Below are 19,768 nucleotides of genomic sequence, written 5' to 3'. Positions count from 1 at the left end.
AATCTAATTAAGAAGAAACTGAGGAGGATGAGAAGACATTTGTAGTTACAAAACCAGACATGAAATATTCTGTCTTGATATGACATTCAAAACCAGCCCCCTAAAAAAAACCAAACTTCATACCAACAGCTTACATTAATATTGATATTAGGGTGACCTTAGATATTGCTGGACTGTGCTGCTTCCCATTTACTGTGAATACATGATTTCTCTAGAAAATTAAAGGTAAATCATCATTATTTTCAGGGGCTTGGCAGAGTTCCCTTTGCTGCCCTTTATTCTCAGACGGCGCAGACTTTCTCTTTGTTATGGTTATGTTTTAAAAGACTAGAAAACATGTTACCCCAGAGAATTCAATAGACACATATAAAATACATGTGTATTTAGATTGACATGTAACACACAGATTTGGTTAAGCGTTCTTTCTATTTTCAAGTTCAACTTTATTTTAAAGTTTAGAGAAAAAGCAAGAGGACATCACATTCCAAATTCAAAATCTAAGCGGAACGATTTTTTTAACTCGCAAGAATATAACGGATATTATGAAAAAACAAGAGCTTAAGATTTTGCCTGCACAAAATCATGAAGAGGGGTGATTATTTGGGGTTTTGGCTAGCAAAACACATTTTTTTATGTAAGGGTCATACATTTGGAGTTCTTTTTATTAAACTAATAACGTATGACAACAAAATCTGCTGTACTAAATATTTGAACAACGGAGAAAAAAATTAAGCACCTCTGAAGTTGATTTCTTGCCTTCAGGCTTCAGTTCTTCAAATGTAATTACGGTCATGCATTTGACCACATTGAAACAATTTTAAAAAGAGTAATTGTTTACTCATTTGACAGTTTGGGGGGGGGGAGGTTTCTTGCATCCCGCGCGCAGCCGGGAGGCCGGCTCCCTCCGTAAACCAGGAGCGCTGCGGCTGGGAGGCGAAGCGGCACGGCCGCGGCAGCCTTGCCCGCCACGCTCGCTCGGGGAGGTGGCAGCGCTCTGGCAGCGTTTCCAACGCCACACGCGTCGTCGCGCCTGTCAGCGGACAGTCACTTTCCATAACATCGTTCTCGTTGGCAGGCTAAGCAACAGCCCAAAAGAGATTTGGGGGGGGGGGGGAAGGGGGGAGCTCTTAGAGATGGGGAGAGAGGGAGGAGGGAAGGAAAATACCGCTACCAAACAATCACTCTGTTTCCATTTCACTCCTACAGTTCCTCTGCTTAACTACTGCACCTTTCAAACACCTCTAAATTCACAGGGTATTAGAGACTGCAGTGCGCACACTCGACAACACCGGCTGGATTTAGGGGATACGTACCAACAGCCTCCAGCACCACTGATATCCTCCTCTACTCCGTATATCTAAAGATGGATTTACTAAACCTGTGTCAGCAACCACAATAATTTACACTGTAGCATAGTAAAATCAAACATTACGAATGCTGAAGAAATTTGCACTTTTTCAAGAAAATTCTAATTGTCACTTTAGAAGAAAAGCGTTGTTTTCCTGGGTACAAGAGATATTGCTTAAGGGAATCCTGCAAATAAAATCCCATGGAAAATGGATTATTTTATTCAACTCTTGAACTAATTTATAACAATATATAAACCTAAAAGTTACATGTTAATCAAATCCCCTTCCATTTTACTGGACAGTAAGACCTCAACTGTGCACTACAGAACAAATGAGGAGTCTTATTTTAGGCAACTTTATGGGAAAACACAGAATTGCTAACTTTACAACAACTGATTTACAACAAATACCCAGAAATTGTTTCTCTACAGTAAGAAAATGGTATCTAGCTTGACAAGAGAGGAAGGAAATTCAGAAATAAACTCACAAATATCATTAAGGACACAAGTCAAAAAGCAAGCAAGTTTGAAGTAAACACTCCAGATGTGAAAAATCTCCATGTAGTCAGTGGTCTTCAGCGTAAGCATGTCATTAGACAATTTGTGGAATAGCGACTAACTACAGGCACACTGAAAATTATGGTCTTTCCAGGAGTATATTGCTCAGCATAATTCTGCTGGCTTCCAGATGCCGTCATGATGCGGGAGTTAGGCAAATGTACATGCCAGCCCATTAAGGAACCAAACTCTAAATATTACATTTCCATTTCTTTTAACAAGATAAGTGGATAGAAGTGGGGCTATAGCCCTGAAGTCTTGTAGACAGAACTGTCGGCCTAACAGTGTCCCATTCCCACTCCCCAAAAACCCAGTAAAACAGATCTTATAATTACCACTACACCATCTGCTCCAGACTCTATGGCTACCATACAACCCCTCCAGTTCAACCATCGGACAGGTTAAGGTAGCATCTTATTACTCATCACTTGCCTTTTATAATGAAAATCTCCTTTCTAATATACATAGAAACAGCATATTTTAGCTATTTCAAAAAAACAACAATTTGAAGCCATGTTTTCTCATCTCAGCTCCCAAAACTAAGCCAAGTTAAATTAATTTCAAATTAAATATCTGGCTGGTAGGAACACTTCCTGGGATCAAAAGGGTGCATTTTAATGTAACAGCATTAAAAAAGCCAGATGAAACATTAAACTACAATCAGTAACTATTTACAGAAAGTTAATTACAATGCTATGCAACTAGAACACAAAATCATTTGGAAGATCAGACACAAAAGTTTTCATGAGTAATGTCAAATTATGCTATTATATCAAGACGACATTTCAGAAATCAATTTTCTTTAAAAATCTACCAAACAGCACAAAAAGTGTTTGCACATATGGTCATGTCTCAACTAAGAGACATAAGCGATAGTGAAACATTCACTGTTTCATTCATTACAATTTTCTTTGTCAATCTGAGGCTGCGAATCCTGCAATTTGCTGGATGCAGACAGACAGCTGTAACCCCATTTTTTGGGAGCTGTGGCATCTCTCTCAAGCATACCAGATCACAGGCCTACTGCAAGAGACCATTCAAGTTATTGGTAGAAGTCCTTCTGCTTCAGGTAGAATACTTGGTCTCAAACACAGGCATAATAATAATAAAAATAATAATAATAATAAAGTTATGAGAAATCAGCATAACCCCAAAAGAAAGGCATGGGGTTTCTCTTTCTCCATTCCCTCTGTAAAACACAGTTAGGATGGCTTATATTTTAAAAGATTTTAAAGCATTTTGAAACAAAACTCTTACATGAGAAAAGAAAGCACCTTCTTGATACTTAGGTGTAGATCTGACTCAGATTTCATGCTGGCAATGTAATATGTTCCTCAAAAGAGCGACTTAGAGTTCAAAATGCTGGTGCTGCAAGATGCTCATGCAGGCACATATTAATATATTAAAGCAGCCAGAAACAGCAGTCAATAGGAAAAAAACCTAGTTAAGCATAAAAGTTATCTACTAGTTTCCATATGTCAGAATACTTACCTTTTAATGTTTATTAAAATTTAATTTGTTAGAACACTTATTATTTTATTAATACTTATTTAGAATATTTGCCAGAATGAACTGTAGAACCAGTAGAAACATGAAATTAAAATTTATTATTAACACTCTTGATTTACAGTTAAAAGGACCTGCACAGGTCTACAGGACCCTATCAGAAGATTCAAAAACAAAAATAAAATTAAATAGTATTTAGCATCTCCAAAATCCCCCCAAATGTATCCTTTCCTAAAATAGAAGAACTCCTACATTCGGGCACACCTTACCACCTTTCCTGAAAACCAACTGGTCTATTTTCATCTATTTAATCAATGGTAGAACCTGTTTTGACTCCTTCTTAGAGAGCCAGTAAGTATGCAAATCATGCCATCTAGCGGAGTGTCAAATTTATGATGTTGGCAAGAAATGACAGCATTTTTATCCATGTATGTGTATGTTTGCTCAATCTCTGACTCCCTTGCAGGACGTGCCAAGTGCTACAAAAGGTTAGCAGAACTGTAGAACTAGAGATATGCTGTGAAATATCAGTAGAAGAATTAATCACTATGCAAACAGAATATTTTTGATGTTCATGGTTGCACACTTTGATTGAAGCGATTTCCATGTGGCATGTTACAGTAGCAGCTTTAAACCATTCCCCTAGGGATCTTTTGATCATATTCCTCTGATGGTGGCAGAATACCAACAGCTGGATATATGTAACCACTTAATAACCAGCATATAATTATCAAGAATACGAAGTGTTTCAAACTCATTAAACAAATCAATCAACCCCACAAGAAAATAATTCCAAATCAAACCCGAGGTTTTATACTCTGAAAAGAGAAGAGACTTGGGAACTTCATGTTATCTCCTACAGCCTTGCTACTACTCCCAATTTACATGAAAGGCACCCCACTAGAATGATAATGGATAAATGACAATTTACTTCTGACAGGGGTTTTTTTTTTTCTTTCCATTTTTAAAGATAATGCATTCGTTGCTCTGAAAAACATCTTGCAAATCCAAAAGGGCACAACAAACAGAATAAGATACCTCCAAAAAAGACAAAAGATGTGTTTCATTTCCTCCCCCCCCAAAAAAATATATATATATTCATGCAACATTTGCATCCCAGTATGAAAGCAAAATTGCATATTTCATATAGCTATAGCTAAACAGCTAAAAGTTGCAATGGCAGCATTCCATATAAACTACACAAGTGTTTTCATCTGAAATGGCTTTTAAAAAGATTAGGACCTAAAAAACTCCAACGCTTATTTGACTTACCCTGCCACAAATAATCTCCTAAATAAAAGTTCTAATGCTCCCATGATAACCATTACCTTCTTTCCGCATAATAAAAATGCACATACAGGAGACGGTGCTTTTAATTCTTTAATTAAGCCTACCTTCTGGTTTTGCACATTAGAAATGTCAGAGCATTCATTTATGATCAGCCTGAGCAAGTAAAGATCTTACTGCTTCTTTCACTCGTTCTCTAGGGAGAAACCGTTCCACGAGGTTTATCAGATGTCACTCTCTTTGGAACAAAACGTATCTAAATATATGATGCGTTTATTGCCAAGGGATTGACTTAGTGCTTGAAATCAAAGCCTGATGTTCAAAACAAATGGAACCACCTAAATTGAAACAATAATGCTTGATGGAAATGCTTCTGATTTTAAGGAGCTGCTGCAATAATCACACATCGGGCCATTTTTGATATCCAAAACTTTGAAGAGAAATGGACTAAACAGCTATGTTCCTCTTTTAGACAGCAGCACAATTTAATCTGACAAAACCTGCAGCAGAGCTGATGGAAAAATGCGGGTTGTCACTTTAAACCCCCCCTTCCCGAGACGTCCCGTTACATAAGCCCTCACCACAGTGCCTCCGCATCCCATCTGGATGGCAAACACCACCACACGTGCCGCCAAGAAAAACTCACTCATGAATCAACAACGAAAATTTCTCCCCTTCCGAAGGAGCTTGTGGGTTTGGAAAGGACTGGCATGACAGAAACCTGAACGCTGCGGGAATTTATTTACATTTTACTCGCAGTCAGCTTGAGGCATCTCCTCGCTCCATTTTCTTTTAACCCTTGCAAAATGAAGAAAAGAAAGTTCAAAGCCAGGAAAAAAAAAAAAGCTATGCAACTTTCTGGAATTCCATTTACGAGATTTTATGAAATCATAGCTTTCTTCAAATTGGCAATGCATTTTCCAGATGAACATACATCAGCTTTTGCATTGATCAGTCTGTTTGGTGGCCAAGCTGCTTCTCCTCCCAGAATGACAAGGATCAAATACTTCTTAGACTATTTATGTCTTCCAAAACCCCACCATGAAAGTCCAGTCCAGTTCTGTCATTTATAGACCTCTGATAGTGAAGAAAACGTACGCTGCCTGGAGTCCACCGAAGGTTAGTTAGGACACTTGTTTACACAGGGACTGAGTCTGAGTGATGCTGGGTAACCACCAGCTCAGCGTCTTTCCGAATCAGACCCTACAGCGACAACACTACTCCGTCAGTGTAGTAACTATCCTGCAGACAGTCATAACACTGGAAAAGGTCCATGTACAGAGGAATTAGGCCAAAGAAAATAGTGATTAGAACAACTGATACAAACAGTCTTCCATTTCACTTGTAACTTCATAACTTGGATAGATTCACGGTATTGATAAGGGAGATCCTTGGACACCACACACAACACATTAATTATAAATGGTCCAACACTGCTCTCCCTCACATCAGGGTTTGGGTTTTTTAATAAGTGAATATGTAATGACTTTTGAAATCCATGTAAGACTTTCTTGATTGCCATTAGAAAAAAAATAGCACTCATTCATTTCAGCTAAGTTATCATGCTTGTATCAGTTAACTCTCAAGGAGCACACCTTTCTTAGAAACTACTCAGTCCACCCCTTTTGTATTTAAGCTGAGCTTATACACTCCTGAAGCAACACTTAAAATCACGGAAGAAACTACTTTTATGTTCACTGATTAACTGGGATGCTGCTAGCTCCTCTCAAGAAGCAAGGACTAGGGTGCTTCAGTGCTATTTTAAATAAGTCTGGCTAAAGCAGAAAAGTATAGACAGGATGGAATAATCATGCATGGGCTGGAAAGAGATGGTCCAAGTGACCTAATGCGTTAGGTTTCGTCTTTCTCTGGTGCCTATGAACTCTGAGATGCTTGACAGCACATCGTGCGCGATCAGCTTGCATGCAAACAGGATTGTCCCTGACAGGCTAAACAGTTGCTTAAGTTCGCGAATGGAAAATTAAATTCATCACTTTTATAAATGGAAGAACAACAAGGGAAGTGTGAGAGGAGAGAGAAAACACCCTGCCAATAATTTATTTTATTCCCCAAAATTGCGGCCTTTATTTCAGTTTATGAAACAGTAACTGGCCAGGAAAGCAATTGAAATGTACATAAGTACCCAGGAAGGAAGAGAAAAACAGCCAGCGCTAAATTATAGTGCTTATATAAAGTCAGTAAGCGAGCGCCAGCACTGATGCTATTTATGAGAACTGTGGTGCTGAGATAAACTCAACGGGTTCTCCTATTATCTTCTTGCCTAGCCCCAAAAGAGGTTATCGCTGCCCTCCATGTGGCAGCTTTTAATTGATTCACAAAGGAGAAGCCATTTGGAACTGAAGCCAGACTTTTGCAGCTCCGTGAGGAAGACATGTTTGCAAAAGGCAGCATTGCTGCATCAAAGCCATTCCTGAAGGTGCTGTACAAAAAAAAAAAAAAAGGAAAAAAAATGGGGGGAAAAGAAAACACAAATGAGAAAAAACACAACAAATATTTTTTCCTCCTCTTTCCATTTAAGGATGTGCCGAGCTCTCAGACTTGTTTGCTTCTCACTCTCTTCTTGAGTATTAGAGCCCAACACTTCTGCAAATGCTCCTTCCTCTCCTCTTGAGTTTTCTCCCCAACAGCTACGACTCTCATGGGCTCCAGAATGAAGAGTAACGCAGCTTTCCTGAGATTGTCAGATAGAGGTGCTTCACCTGATAAGATTTAAGAGTAGAGGTTTTGAATAGCACTCAGCTCGGGAGAACCTAATTCAACTCTTCAATCCGCCACAAGCACAATGTTGCAAATTTGCGCAAACCACTGTCTGTTTATGTTCAACCCTCCAACATGTAAAATCAAGTATTGTCCTACCTCTTAGCCAAGACCTGGCATTTAAGGAGAAATGCACTATCGCACCTGATAACGCCACAGTTCTCAAAGAGACATGCTGAACCAAATTTATATTTCCAAACAGCTATGGTCTATGGTATTTATTACTAGGAGAAGAAAACATTGGTGAAAAGTATTTCCAGCTACCACAAGATTAGCTCACTCAAGCAGATATAAACCACACAACTTCTCGTCAGACTGCTATGGCTTGAAAGATTAGTGGATGTCCTATATAACAAACAGAAGCATGTGTTAAACAGCAAACATCAGGGATCCTCAACAGATTACGAGCCAGAGCCCTACCACTAACCCAGTCCCTCCCCTCCAACAAAGCTCCAGAGTATCCAGACCATGACTGATTCTTAAGTTAGTGGGTCTACCAAAGGGGGGGACTGAAACTACAATTACCAATGCAGTTGCAACAATCTGACTTAAGCTACAAAAATCCATCAATTTCTAGTGCTGAATATACAGCTTAAAATATTAAATATATAGGACAACATGTCAACTAAAAAAAAGTTTGAATTTTTCTTCAAGTGCTCCAGCATTCTGATGGAAGCCAAGGTCTAGATGCACGTCTCCAATTGCTGTAACCAAGACTCACAGATATCTGTTTCTACTAGGCGCAACAGTGTTTTAAAGTGCTGACAGACTGTCAGGCAGCGAGTAGTACGATATGCAGAAACGAGACATACATTAAGGCCAGAGCTATAAACAGGAAATGAAGAGACAAAAAGGGTGCAAAGGTATACAAAGATTAGGAAGGACAGAAGGGGATAAAAAGAAAAAAATGGGTATAATGCATAGAGCTACACAAATAAAAAAGGCTTTTTAAAGTGGAAAAATGCAAAAAAAACAAAAAAGACTGAATACGGTTCATATTTATAGTGTATGCTTTCAGCAATTGTAATTTTATACAAAACTTTCTACATAATGGCAACAGTCTGCAACATCTCATAAAACAGACCCAGTGGCGAGAACTATTAGAGCTATGCAGTGAGAAATATTAGAGCTAACAGTTTGCCCATGAGATGCAATTTATTAACCTTCCTCCAATATTTAAAAGCTTGATGATGCTTAAGGAACAAAACTGTGGTATTTTTGTCGTTCAACCTGCAGCGTTATTAAAATCAAAATCTTCATAAAAAGCAAATGAGACGCTGAAACAATAGTGAATTACTGTGATCAGCGTATTTTACATGACAAGTTGCAAGCTGCTTAAACTGGCCCAACTTGCATGCTGTTTGGGTTAGGTGCATGAAAGAGCATATATACGCACGCACTGAGCAAACCGGCATACGTTACACAACCAAGCGGGAGTCAAATATGTTTCCTATTAAGCAAATGTGGGTGGTCTGGCTCTCCAGCTTAAGTAGTTCCGTGTTAATGAATTTTGTAGAGCAGCGTAGTGCTCAGTTCTGTTGGAACTGCCCTCTGAAGAGAGTACAGCTATGGTTCATTCTTCTGTCAGTGTATTAAAATTGCTTTCACCTAATCGGGGAAAAAAAGATGTTCCCATCTTTACTGGAAGCAATATTAGGACACAACAGAAATACTAAACTCTGATTATCAATTTCTTTCTATTCTATTATTTTAATTGTGTTTAAAAAAAAGGTTATGCAGCAAGTGAAACAGAAAATGCATCATTTACCACATAGCTGAAAATCAGATTTTTGTCATAAGACATTTTCAGGTAATACTTTTTCCTATGCTATTTTTCCAAGACCACAGGTAAAGTCACCTTTCATTTTATAAAGTTTCTTCTACATGCAACATTCTGAATTTGGAAAATTATTTTTTCAAGCTCATTTGTGGATACTGCTATAAAACCTCAATAGAGCTAAATCTGTATTTTTTGTTACACAAAGAAAATTATAACTGCTGATGTTCTTATATCATATTTCACCAGAAAAATCTCTACATTTTTTCTAGGGTTAAAGTAATGAGCTATTTAATGACATATGTTGTGTTTAAGTCATTTTGGTTTCTTGCCCAAAAACTCTTCAATACCACTGCCACCCCACAAGCAAATTTATACCACAAATGAAAATGTATACTTCCAAATATAAACTTTCATCTCTCTCTTGTGGTAGACCTTATGCAGTATATCAAGAATTTTTAATAAACATACATCTCTCCATTTTCTATAGCTTCTGCATATTATTCAAAATAATCTCTATTAAATACAGATTTGGTTAGTGTTTTCTTTTTTTCCTAGAAAAAGAAAGAAAGGAATATATTTTCACTGACAAAACTTTAAGAAGAAACCTGAAACAAAAGGAAAAATAAAATCTACATTGGCTGAGCTTTCCTAGCTACGATTAGCAAATGCAAGGCTGACATTAGATTCTCATTTAGGTTCAACATAACGCATCAGAGTATTACTGCTCAGAGCAGAAGCAAACCACATTGTTAGGACAACAACGCAATTTAGTTCCCATACTAGCGCCACGCTTCAGTCTTTGGGAGATTTTATGGAGCAGTACATCATCAATAAAAACCAGATGGCCTATGGACTGGTAAAGCTAAGCGGACACAGCATGGCAGGGCTCTTCTCAGTACCACTCAGATAAATAGCAGGGATGAAATTGTGCCACAGCCAGACTCGGTGGGAGTGCTGTCACTGAACTGAGCGCGGCCAGGATTTCATCCTTGAAGCTGATGAGTCATTACAGATGTGCTGTCATCCATATGACAACTCACATTATAGCAAATCCATAAACAAGCTACTGAAATCAAATTTCATTTCAATTCAATTATTAGTAGTGATGATATACTAGCTCATTACATGAAATCACCACTTCTGGACCAGAGCTGTTACTATTAAATTCTCTTCACGGTAAAGTTTACTTGAATTTTCTGCATTTGTTCCTGTAGGATTTTATTCTTCTTATTGACTGCAAATCTTGATAACCATTAATACTTAGGTGCCCAAAGCAAACAGATACCTGTGGACAGGTTCACATGGGGCATAGTGTTTTCCGAAGGCATACACAATCCCCGGTTTATTATGGATTAGCTCCCTAACAAAAGCAACACGCTACCCAATGGGCAGAAGAAATAAAGATGTATTCCAGATACCTGGATCCCAAACCTTTGGCACTGTGCTTCTGGCATCAAAGACACAAAACCAGTTGTTCCTGGGCCCACTGTGCAGAATGCTGCTGCTTAGAGCCACTGCTGCTTACACTAGTGGAAGTGCAAATCCAAATTCTATAATCCTATTTCTTCAGGGTCAGAATGCTACATATAAATTGCATAATCCCTAGCTTCAGCATTCAGTCACGTGATTATGTTCCTTCTCCCTTTTCATATTTTCAAAAACCTGTTCTTCCTACACAAGCATTTATGAACTCAGTCATCTGATTTGTGCACACAGATTTTAGATTGTATGGAGGGAGGGGTTGCTAGTGCCTTGCTTTAAAATTGTGACAAAGGAGGAAGGAGAAGGCTATCTACTTTTTCATGCTTTTAAAAATCTATTTTCTGCAAAAGCTATCCAGGCTTTTAAAAACACTATAGGAACAAGGTATTTCCTGTAATAATCACATACATTGACGAGATCAATAGATAAAAAGGTTTTGGGAATCAAAATTCCTCAGATCATAATCTCCCTTAAAAATATATACTTAATTGGTTGCAGTATTCATTGGTTAAGTATGTATTGAGACAAAAATTGGGATAATGCAGCAAATGGAATGGGGTTACTTTTGCCTATTAATTCCCCTGTGATAGATAGCAAGTTACGAGAAATGAAAGCGGGTCAATGGGACTGATATTTCCTCAACTCAGTTCTGCGTAAAGAAAGGACAGCAGATTGACCACCAAATATTCGTCACAATTTTTTCCCTGTAACTATCAAACATATTGCCCAGCAGAAGTATAAAAACAAAACATCAGATCCCTCAAACGCCAATCAAAATCAGCTCTGTCTGGCTATGTTCCTAAGCATTTCAAATTGGCAATTGCATACAATATACTTTAGTATAACAAGTTATTCCCACTGTACTAATCCACTGGAGACCTACATAAGGTGTGAACATAGCCCATGTTTTAAGACCGAGATCTATTGCCACATAAAAATCTAGCTCAATGAGTAAAGCTGTTTGTTCTTACATTTGCTCTTAACTCCATTCCACATCAACATTTAAATTTCTGTTACCTCTAGACAGAACGCACAGCAAAGAGCTGTAGACTTGCACCAGACGCTTGGGCGTTTGGGAGGCCTTTGCCTATCCGCTTTGCTGGAAGACATTTCCGCCACAGTACATGGAACGAGCTTGGCTGTCCTCAAACTATTCGCCAAGGAATCCCCTACTAGAAGCTACAGTATCAGAGCAAGATGCTTAAGTCCAGAATCTTCTTCACTCATAACTAGGGGCTATGACTACTACATTTTTACATCAGAAACACGTTTGATTCCTTTTAAATTGGCAAAAATTGCACTTCCAGTGTAAGCAACATCTGCTCATTGCTGCAAAATAGCTTTAACATCCAAAAGACTTGTGCACGCTGGGACAGATACTATTACCTTAGCATCCTGTGCATTCCCGTTATGAACCCACAGGCATTATGATACTTAATCTCTCCTTCACTACAGATTGCCAATTTCTTCCATCTCACCTTTAACAACAAGTCTTTTGAAGTAATACACACAAATGGAAAATAAAAAAAACTGAGATCCAAGACCATATTGTTTTGAACATTTCAACAATACTTAAATGCTTTATTTACTTCATTTTATTATTTGTTCCATTTTAGCCAACGTAATATTCCTCAGTTAGATACCTGGTACACTTGGTGTGGTTGCAACCGATAGCTGCAAAGAAATCCACACTCAGATTTCAAGATTGAGGTACTTCTGGTGAATATCTGCAACAAGCTAAATTAAACCAGTCCACTAGCATTCCTTCATAAATAAAAGCTAACAAAACATCTGTCTGGCAACTGCAACAACAATACATACCTTATTCTTACAAAATGTATCCTAACTGCAATTATGAGATAATTAAGTACAATTCCAAAATTATAAATGTTGCATTCAATGTTTTCATGAGCTTAAAAGTAAACTCAGAATTTAAGCATTAATTCAAAATATCCCCCATTAATATTCTTCTGCAAACCACAGGAGAGAATTTATGGAAACAGCCATGAAACGAAAAGTCTAACAGGAGCCACACTCCTCTGTGTTCCCATTCCATATCACCAGGCTTCCGCCCACTGCGAAGGAAAGGAAGCAGCATTGTTTGCACTTACTTTCCACAAACTGACCACACCTTTCTGCTGGACTACTGCCGTGTGCCTCTACCCAAATCATGGATCTTCTAACATAATAATTGTCCACCTTTGCTGCTAGTGATGTCAAGGACTTCTGATAGAACGAGCATCAAAACCACCAGAAATTTTTAGTCCAGCTCCTTTTAGGATGTGCAGGCATTTAAATACTCTCACAGAGGATATATTTATGTCCTTTGGAGCCACACATGTTCAGTAGCCCCATCTAAAATAGTCCCATTTAAAACAGGCAGGAGCTGCAAAGTAGAGAGTACTTCTCAGAGGGAAAATACAAGACTTCCATTGCACTTTAAATGGGATCAGATCTCACTGCAAGACATACGTTAGCGTAGGAAACGCATTTCTGAGCCTGCTTTTAACTTTTCTCATCCCAGAATTAATTTAGTTTGTCATCAGAGAGAACAGCAATTTGACTCCTATCATATTGGAAAGCTTATAGCAACTCCTAAATTAAAAACCCATAAAGAACACGGTAATATATAGGATAAGTGTCTGTCACAAGTGTAATTAAAAAATTTTTTTTAAAGGTATACTTGCATTTTAAAGCAGCATAACATTTCAAAACACAGATATTAGAAAAACAGTAAAGCTTGTGAATTATCACAATTATTCACAATTATTATATACAGTACATACCTAGAACAAATTTCCACCCCTTCAGACCTGCTTCAATGAAAATATTTTAATTATCTTTAACAACATAATTAGAAAAATGATGAGAAAGTGAAAGAGGAATTATTCAGGGTAACCTGCATGTTAGTATATTTGCATTTATATTTGAATAATGTTCCTGTAGGAAGCAAAATGGGATCACCAGGCAACTACTCCTATTTCAAGGATAGAGAGATGGCCTTCAGATCAGCACCTTGGGACCCATTTTCATTTCATTTCTTTTGGGAGCAATCAATATCCAACAGTATGAGGTCCAAAATACAATTAGATAATTGCAGGGCTTATTAGGAGAGCAAGATGTGGATGAAATGAAGTCATGGAGTCAAAAGAATGTAACAGGAATAACAGCTCACAGGTCATGCATATACAGTACAATTCACCAGTTTATTCATATAATATATAGCCTATTATCAGTGGGTTTTTTTGAGGGGGAAGGGGACGGGGGGAGGGAGAGAGGTTCCTCCCCAGTATGACAGCTTCACTAAATCATGCATAGACAGACCCCAAGCAGCAGACAGTTCCTGCCTTGTCTACACAGTATAAGTTCAGAAGTTCCAGTATTATACTCACAGCGAATTCCATAAATCATGAGAGGATCAAGCTGCTTCTTCCCATGCTTCCCCTGGCCTGAAAGGTTGGAGATGGCCTGAATTTCCCGATGGAAGAGATAATCCAGCAACGTCAGTGCCATCTTCTCGGCTGTGCGGCAGTTCGTGCTGATGTGCAGCATGTCAGCAGGGGTGATGGGGCAACGGACCCGCATTTCAGGATTATTTTCATCTCCAAGCCACGTCCCATTGGGGTAATCCTCTAAAAACAGAGATTGTGGAAATTCTAATCGTGGCACAGAATGAAACAGTCAGGTTCAAGTTATATTTAAAATTTCTTAAGATATCATGAGCTCTTCCAATTTTCTTCATAGCCTCCATAAGCATCTTTCAAATTCAGAATGACCGATAAGCTCAAAACAGTTCTTCTCAAACCCACATCAATAGCGACCAAACGTTATTACCATTAACAGCTATGTTCTGGCCTACATGAGGAACCGGTGGAATTAGTCCAGATGTCTAACTCTAAACCAGGTATCTTTTTAAGTGTCACGTACTAAAGGCCAACGACTGAAAGAGCATCATTTATTAAAAATGTTCTTATTGTATGACAAGTTTAGTCAGCCTCTAAAAATGAAGATTAGCACAACCCCATAACTCATGGTAGAGCTATATTTCACCAAACAGTTCTGAACCACATTTTTCCCCCATAAGCATCAGATCAAAATGAATCTAAGCAAGATTATGAATAATTTAAGAAATTGTAATTAACGCTGAGTAGTAACTTATTTGATTACTTACAGAAATATCATCTTTATCAGTGACAATCATTCAAAACATAGCCAAAAATCCCAATCAATATCTTGTTTTGCTTCAAGTTTTCTGACCACTAACCTACAATACATCCTAAGCACATTATTTACCAAAGGAACAGCCCCAAGTATATCTTCCCTTCTAGTCAAGGATGAGATCATTAGCAGCAGAATATATCTTAATTTTACTGGCTGCCAGAACTATACCTAGCCTATATATATATATATATATATATATATATATATATATATATATACACACACACACACACACATATATTAATATGTGTGTGTGCATCTCCAGAAGATCTTTGACTTTGCTCCAGCCTCTCACTTTGGGAAAAAAAAAAGACTCATTTTAAGACGAGAATTACTAAGCCCTCAATGGAAACTCATCTTTTCTGGCAGTACCAAAAGTCTGTGGATTCAAGGCTAACCAGAACCTTGAACAGAGCTCAGAAGGGAGACCAGTCACAAACAGTGGAGGACGCCATACAGGACTTTGGATGAGAGTCTCATTCCAGATAAAATGAAATTTCCAATACAAATCTTTACAAGGCTAATAGGAACTGGAAAGAACAATGTTCAGTCTACTATTTCAATGTTGACTGACACAGACCATTTGCATTTGGTTTCTATGTTTGCTCAGCTTTCTGGAGCGAAAACACAAAGCCTCCTGACTTAGGAGTCACTCAGACCTTCGAAACTGGAATTTTATTGCTTGTTTCACATACCTTCAGAATGGTTAAAAAAAAGTGGGGGGGAGAGAAGGACTCTTTCAAATATATGATTTATCTTTGAAGAAATGCCTATGTAATGGAACTTTATGGTATATGCCAAGTCACAAATTCCTGTTTTTCCTAATCATTCTGTTTGCACAATAGAATAACAGAGTTCGGATGGATGAGCACTTTTCATATTGAACAGGACAGGACCTCTGCGTAAGCAGCAGTATTAACCTTCATTTTCAAGTACTGGCATTGGTTAAGCAGCCTGTGTTTTACTAGACTATAAGTCAAAAGTATGCAATAAAATGTAACATATATAAGCAACTCAAACAGTAAAGAACACTTTTCTGACATGACCTTTGGGTTGAGTGACACTGTGTATAACAGACACAAGTTTATTGCAATGAATGACAGTGTGAAGAACTGTTAGATTATGCAATATTGATATAGCATTACAAATACCAGATAATCAACTATAATAATCTGTAAGAAAAAAAAATTAGCGCTGATATATATAACAGCTAGTACCTCGAGCTTATTTTTCTACTGAAATCTGAACTTAATGCCCTGTTCTGAATATATATATATATATTTTTATACACATGAATTCTTTTAGGCTTTTACTTGTACCTTACTTTTTACCATGAACTGTGTAATAAAGCGCACTAGCTGTTTTCTGCTCACAATACCAGGTGCCATCTGCAAGATAAGGTGGTTCAGATTAATTATGAATTGTTTGAATGCTACTGTTTCTGGCCTCACCACAAGTCTGGTTAACATGATTGGGAAAAAGAAACGTTCTGTTACTAAAGACAAATTGGCTGTTCTATAAAAATTAAGATAGAGCTGGCAAAGTAAAAGATGTCACTGGATAGATGTGCAAGTTTTTCAAAAACAATTTAGCAAGCTTGAATAAATGATTCTACATCCTATCAAAATTTTACTGCCGTACCAGTTCAAACAATTACTAGTAGATACAGAAGTTATTTGCATTTACGGTTCATCTGCTCTCGTCTAACAAATGCTATCAACGTACATGAACTGAAACAAAGATTTTTTCCATTTGCAAAATGATCAGTTTTTCACTGGCACCAAGTCCAGAACATACTGTTTTTACCACATGCAACTGTACTTTTATTGCTAACAGCCTAGAAAAAGACACTATCTTATTATTCTGACCTATGAAAACACGCCCCACATTAACTTATCTCTTGGTTTTTCACCCTGCTTTAAAAGCTTCAGTAGGAAACTCCCTCTGCTTCTATATCTTGCAGCAGAAATACAAAGAGGTAAACATGAAATTCATTAAAGAAAAAATGGCTGTGTGGAACTCCCAATGGCTTTTAGACATTTCTACTCAAATGTTTACAACAGTTCTTCAATTCAGTCCAAACTAAACCAGCTTGAATGTGCAGTGTTATTTCATTTCCCTACATTAGAGTGCAGTCTTTGAAATGAAATCCTTCCTGTCAAACTGATAGACATCTGGAAATGGTACCAAAATGCTGATGTGATGAGAGATTGGTGGTTTAGAAGAGCCCAACATACCATTACTTTAATTTCTTCACTGAAATGACCAGTTTTCCTTTATCCAATCCATCCTCCCCTGATTCCCTGCAAGTAATAGGTACTGTCAAAATAGAACCACCAAAATATTCTCTCCTACTTAAGAAATTATTCAAAGACTCTTACATCTGAATAGAACGTACATACAGGACACAGAATAGATACAGAGCACTCAAAAACGAGAAAAAGAATTGCCTCAAGATGTCAGGATCCCTTTAACCAGCAGTTAAAGAAAACTTTGTAGTTTGCTCAACCATTTTATAGCACTTAATGTAGAAATCAGTCTAGCACTTACCCCCAAATTAAATTGAAATCAATGTTAAAAAAAACCAAACACATAGCTATTTTTTTTCTGCACATAATAATACTAATAGCAAACATTATTTATAAATTTGAGAGGCAATCTAAATCTCAGGTTAATATAAATGACTAATATTTCTTCTCTGGTCTTGGTACTGCTTAGAAAGATAACTAAATGAATGTTCAAACTGAACTTTTCATTTAGATTTTACAGGTTTCGGGAGGAGGGTTCTCTAGGTGTTCTGGGTTTTGTTTCGTTTTTCTCTTCATTCCTATTGTTTCCTTCCTGCTTATCTCACACCATGTTCTTCTTTTTAAAAACTGAAGATAGACTTTTTTTTAAACAGCAATTCCCATTCATGATAACATACAATGACATTTCAGATGCATTAAGAATGTGAAACATTACTAAAGTATTATGTTGTTTTATAATTGTTTTGTTTCACACTACATCTTCCTTAAATATATAATTTCATATATAACACCTAAAAAAAAAAAGACACCCATTACTACATGTACACACACGGCCTTCAGCCCATCTCCCCCCTACGTATACATTTTAGGCCACATAAATATATACAAACAATATTGCCCAAGCCTCAAAAGCTGAGATTCATGGACTTGACTTTATAATCGTTTTGCATTACATGGAACTTGCATACCTAATGTTAAGCATATGCACACGACTCTGCTGTGTCACAGGTAGGGACTAACATCTATGCACCGACATCAGGGCACAAAAGCTACATTGCTCTTCATCGTATATAAAAGTATTATTATTCATATCAACCTGCCGAGACATCTGTCACTTTGCATACAGTAAATACAATGCGACTGGCACAAAAAAAAAAAACAAAAAAAAAGTGAAAAGAGGAAGCAGAGGGCTGGTTATGAGGGAGGCAGGACCGCTCTAAACAAATGGGGTGGTTTGAGAGAAGAGCGTGAATCTGGAAGGAGAAGCAGGTGGAGCTTGATGAAAATTCTTCTCTCTGACCAATTTAGTACATAGACACCACTGATGAAAGCTACATTTGAAGCTTCTAGCACTCTAGCATCCTTTTACACCATCTGTAACAATTATTTATGCATTTTATTCAATATCCAGATGAGTCAAGTTATTTAGTACATACATTGTAACAGCCAGATACCAAGTCAGTTCTCCCCCAGGCACTATACAACCAGCCCTACACAGCCGTATAGCTTCTTCTAGACCTTAAAGGCTGCCAAAAGACAAGCAACACGGGAGTGCTGGGCAGGAAGCATACAGTCAAACACACACTAAAAAAGAAAAAACGAACAAGTATAAACACTCATCTGTACCTCAGTCTAAACATACACCTTTTTTGTTTAGTAGCCCTGATTTTTCTTTCATTAATTTGCCTAATCACCCCGTTGACCCATTTTAACTCTGGCATCCAAAATACTCTCTGGAAAGGAGTTAAACTGTGACTGTGCGCTACGTGGAAAGGTACTCCCTTGCATTTCTTTATGCCAAATACTATAATATCATAGAAGGGCTCTTGATCATTTCTACTTCCAGTGTTAAAGTCATGACATTTTTATCTGATTTGCTCTCTGCACTCAGGAGCTCATTTCAATGACAATCTAAATTTCTAGTTCCTCCTCACTGTTTTTTTCCCGAGATCAGAAAATTTGCCTTTATCTCCATTCCAGTGAATCCAGAACTAGTTTGCTTTTCACTGCTGTTTTCAAATCTCTCCCCACTTAATAAGTTCATTTCTTTTATCTCCCAGCACAGCTGACCGTTCCTCTGTGACCAGAGAACAAAATGGTCTCAGCGAGCGCGCGGGAGAGAGGGGAACCTGCGGCTGCTCCACAAACACCCATTGCTATGGAAACAACACGCGGGAGCTTTAAGCTTAATATCGAGAAAACCTATGTCAAGAGAAGAAAAAGCAGACAAGAGTCGCCGTAGCTTTCAGCCTCGCTGGAACACGCTCTGGACGTTTGGGTGCGTGTTCTGCCGCCGGGGAGAGAGCCGGCCCCGCGCTGGTACTCGCTGCGCTGCCCTGGGACCCCCCTCCCTTGCGTGGTTTGACATAGGAGCATTAGCAGTAAGACTAGAAGCGAAGCTGGGTTCCAGGCTCGCTAGGTGCTGTCAGTCATTCCCTTAAAACAAAGAAAAATAAAATAAAAACACCTGCCTGCATAAATACTTGAATTAATAAGTGCCATTATTCAGAGCAGTTGTGTTTATTTTACTAATAAAGTCGGGTGCAAATCTGGCATTTG

The 19,768-nt window shown here is 37.9% G+C and overlaps 1 protein-coding gene across 10 annotated transcripts in view; it reads right to left on the bottom strand.

Annotated features, from left to right (window-relative positions):
* The window catches only part of BANP (BTG3 associated nuclear protein), a 172,683-nt gene that overhangs the window by 100,877 nt on the left and 52,038 nt on the right, over positions 1 to 19,768 (bottom strand). For all 10 annotated transcript variants that reach the window (XR_003257908.1, XM_026091987.1, XM_026091988.1 and 7 more), the window contains one exon: positions 14,132 to 14,371. Coding sequence is in view for 9 of the 10 variants with exons in the window: in XM_026091987.1 (XP_025947772.1) it covers positions 14,132 to 14,371 (240 nt within the window). In the remaining variant the exon portion in view is untranslated. The remainder of the gene's footprint in view (positions 1 to 14,131; positions 14,372 to 19,768) is intronic.

This window comes from Apteryx rowi, unplaced genomic scaffold, assembly GCF_003343035.1.
Source record: "Apteryx rowi isolate R43461 unplaced genomic scaffold, aptRow1 scaffold_94, whole genome shotgun sequence".
In the NCBI taxonomy this organism is placed as follows: domain Eukaryota; kingdom Metazoa; phylum Chordata; class Aves; order Apterygiformes; family Apterygidae; genus Apteryx; species Apteryx rowi.
Note: the sequence above shows the minus strand (reverse complement) of the source record. Positions and strands in the feature narration are given on the sequence as shown.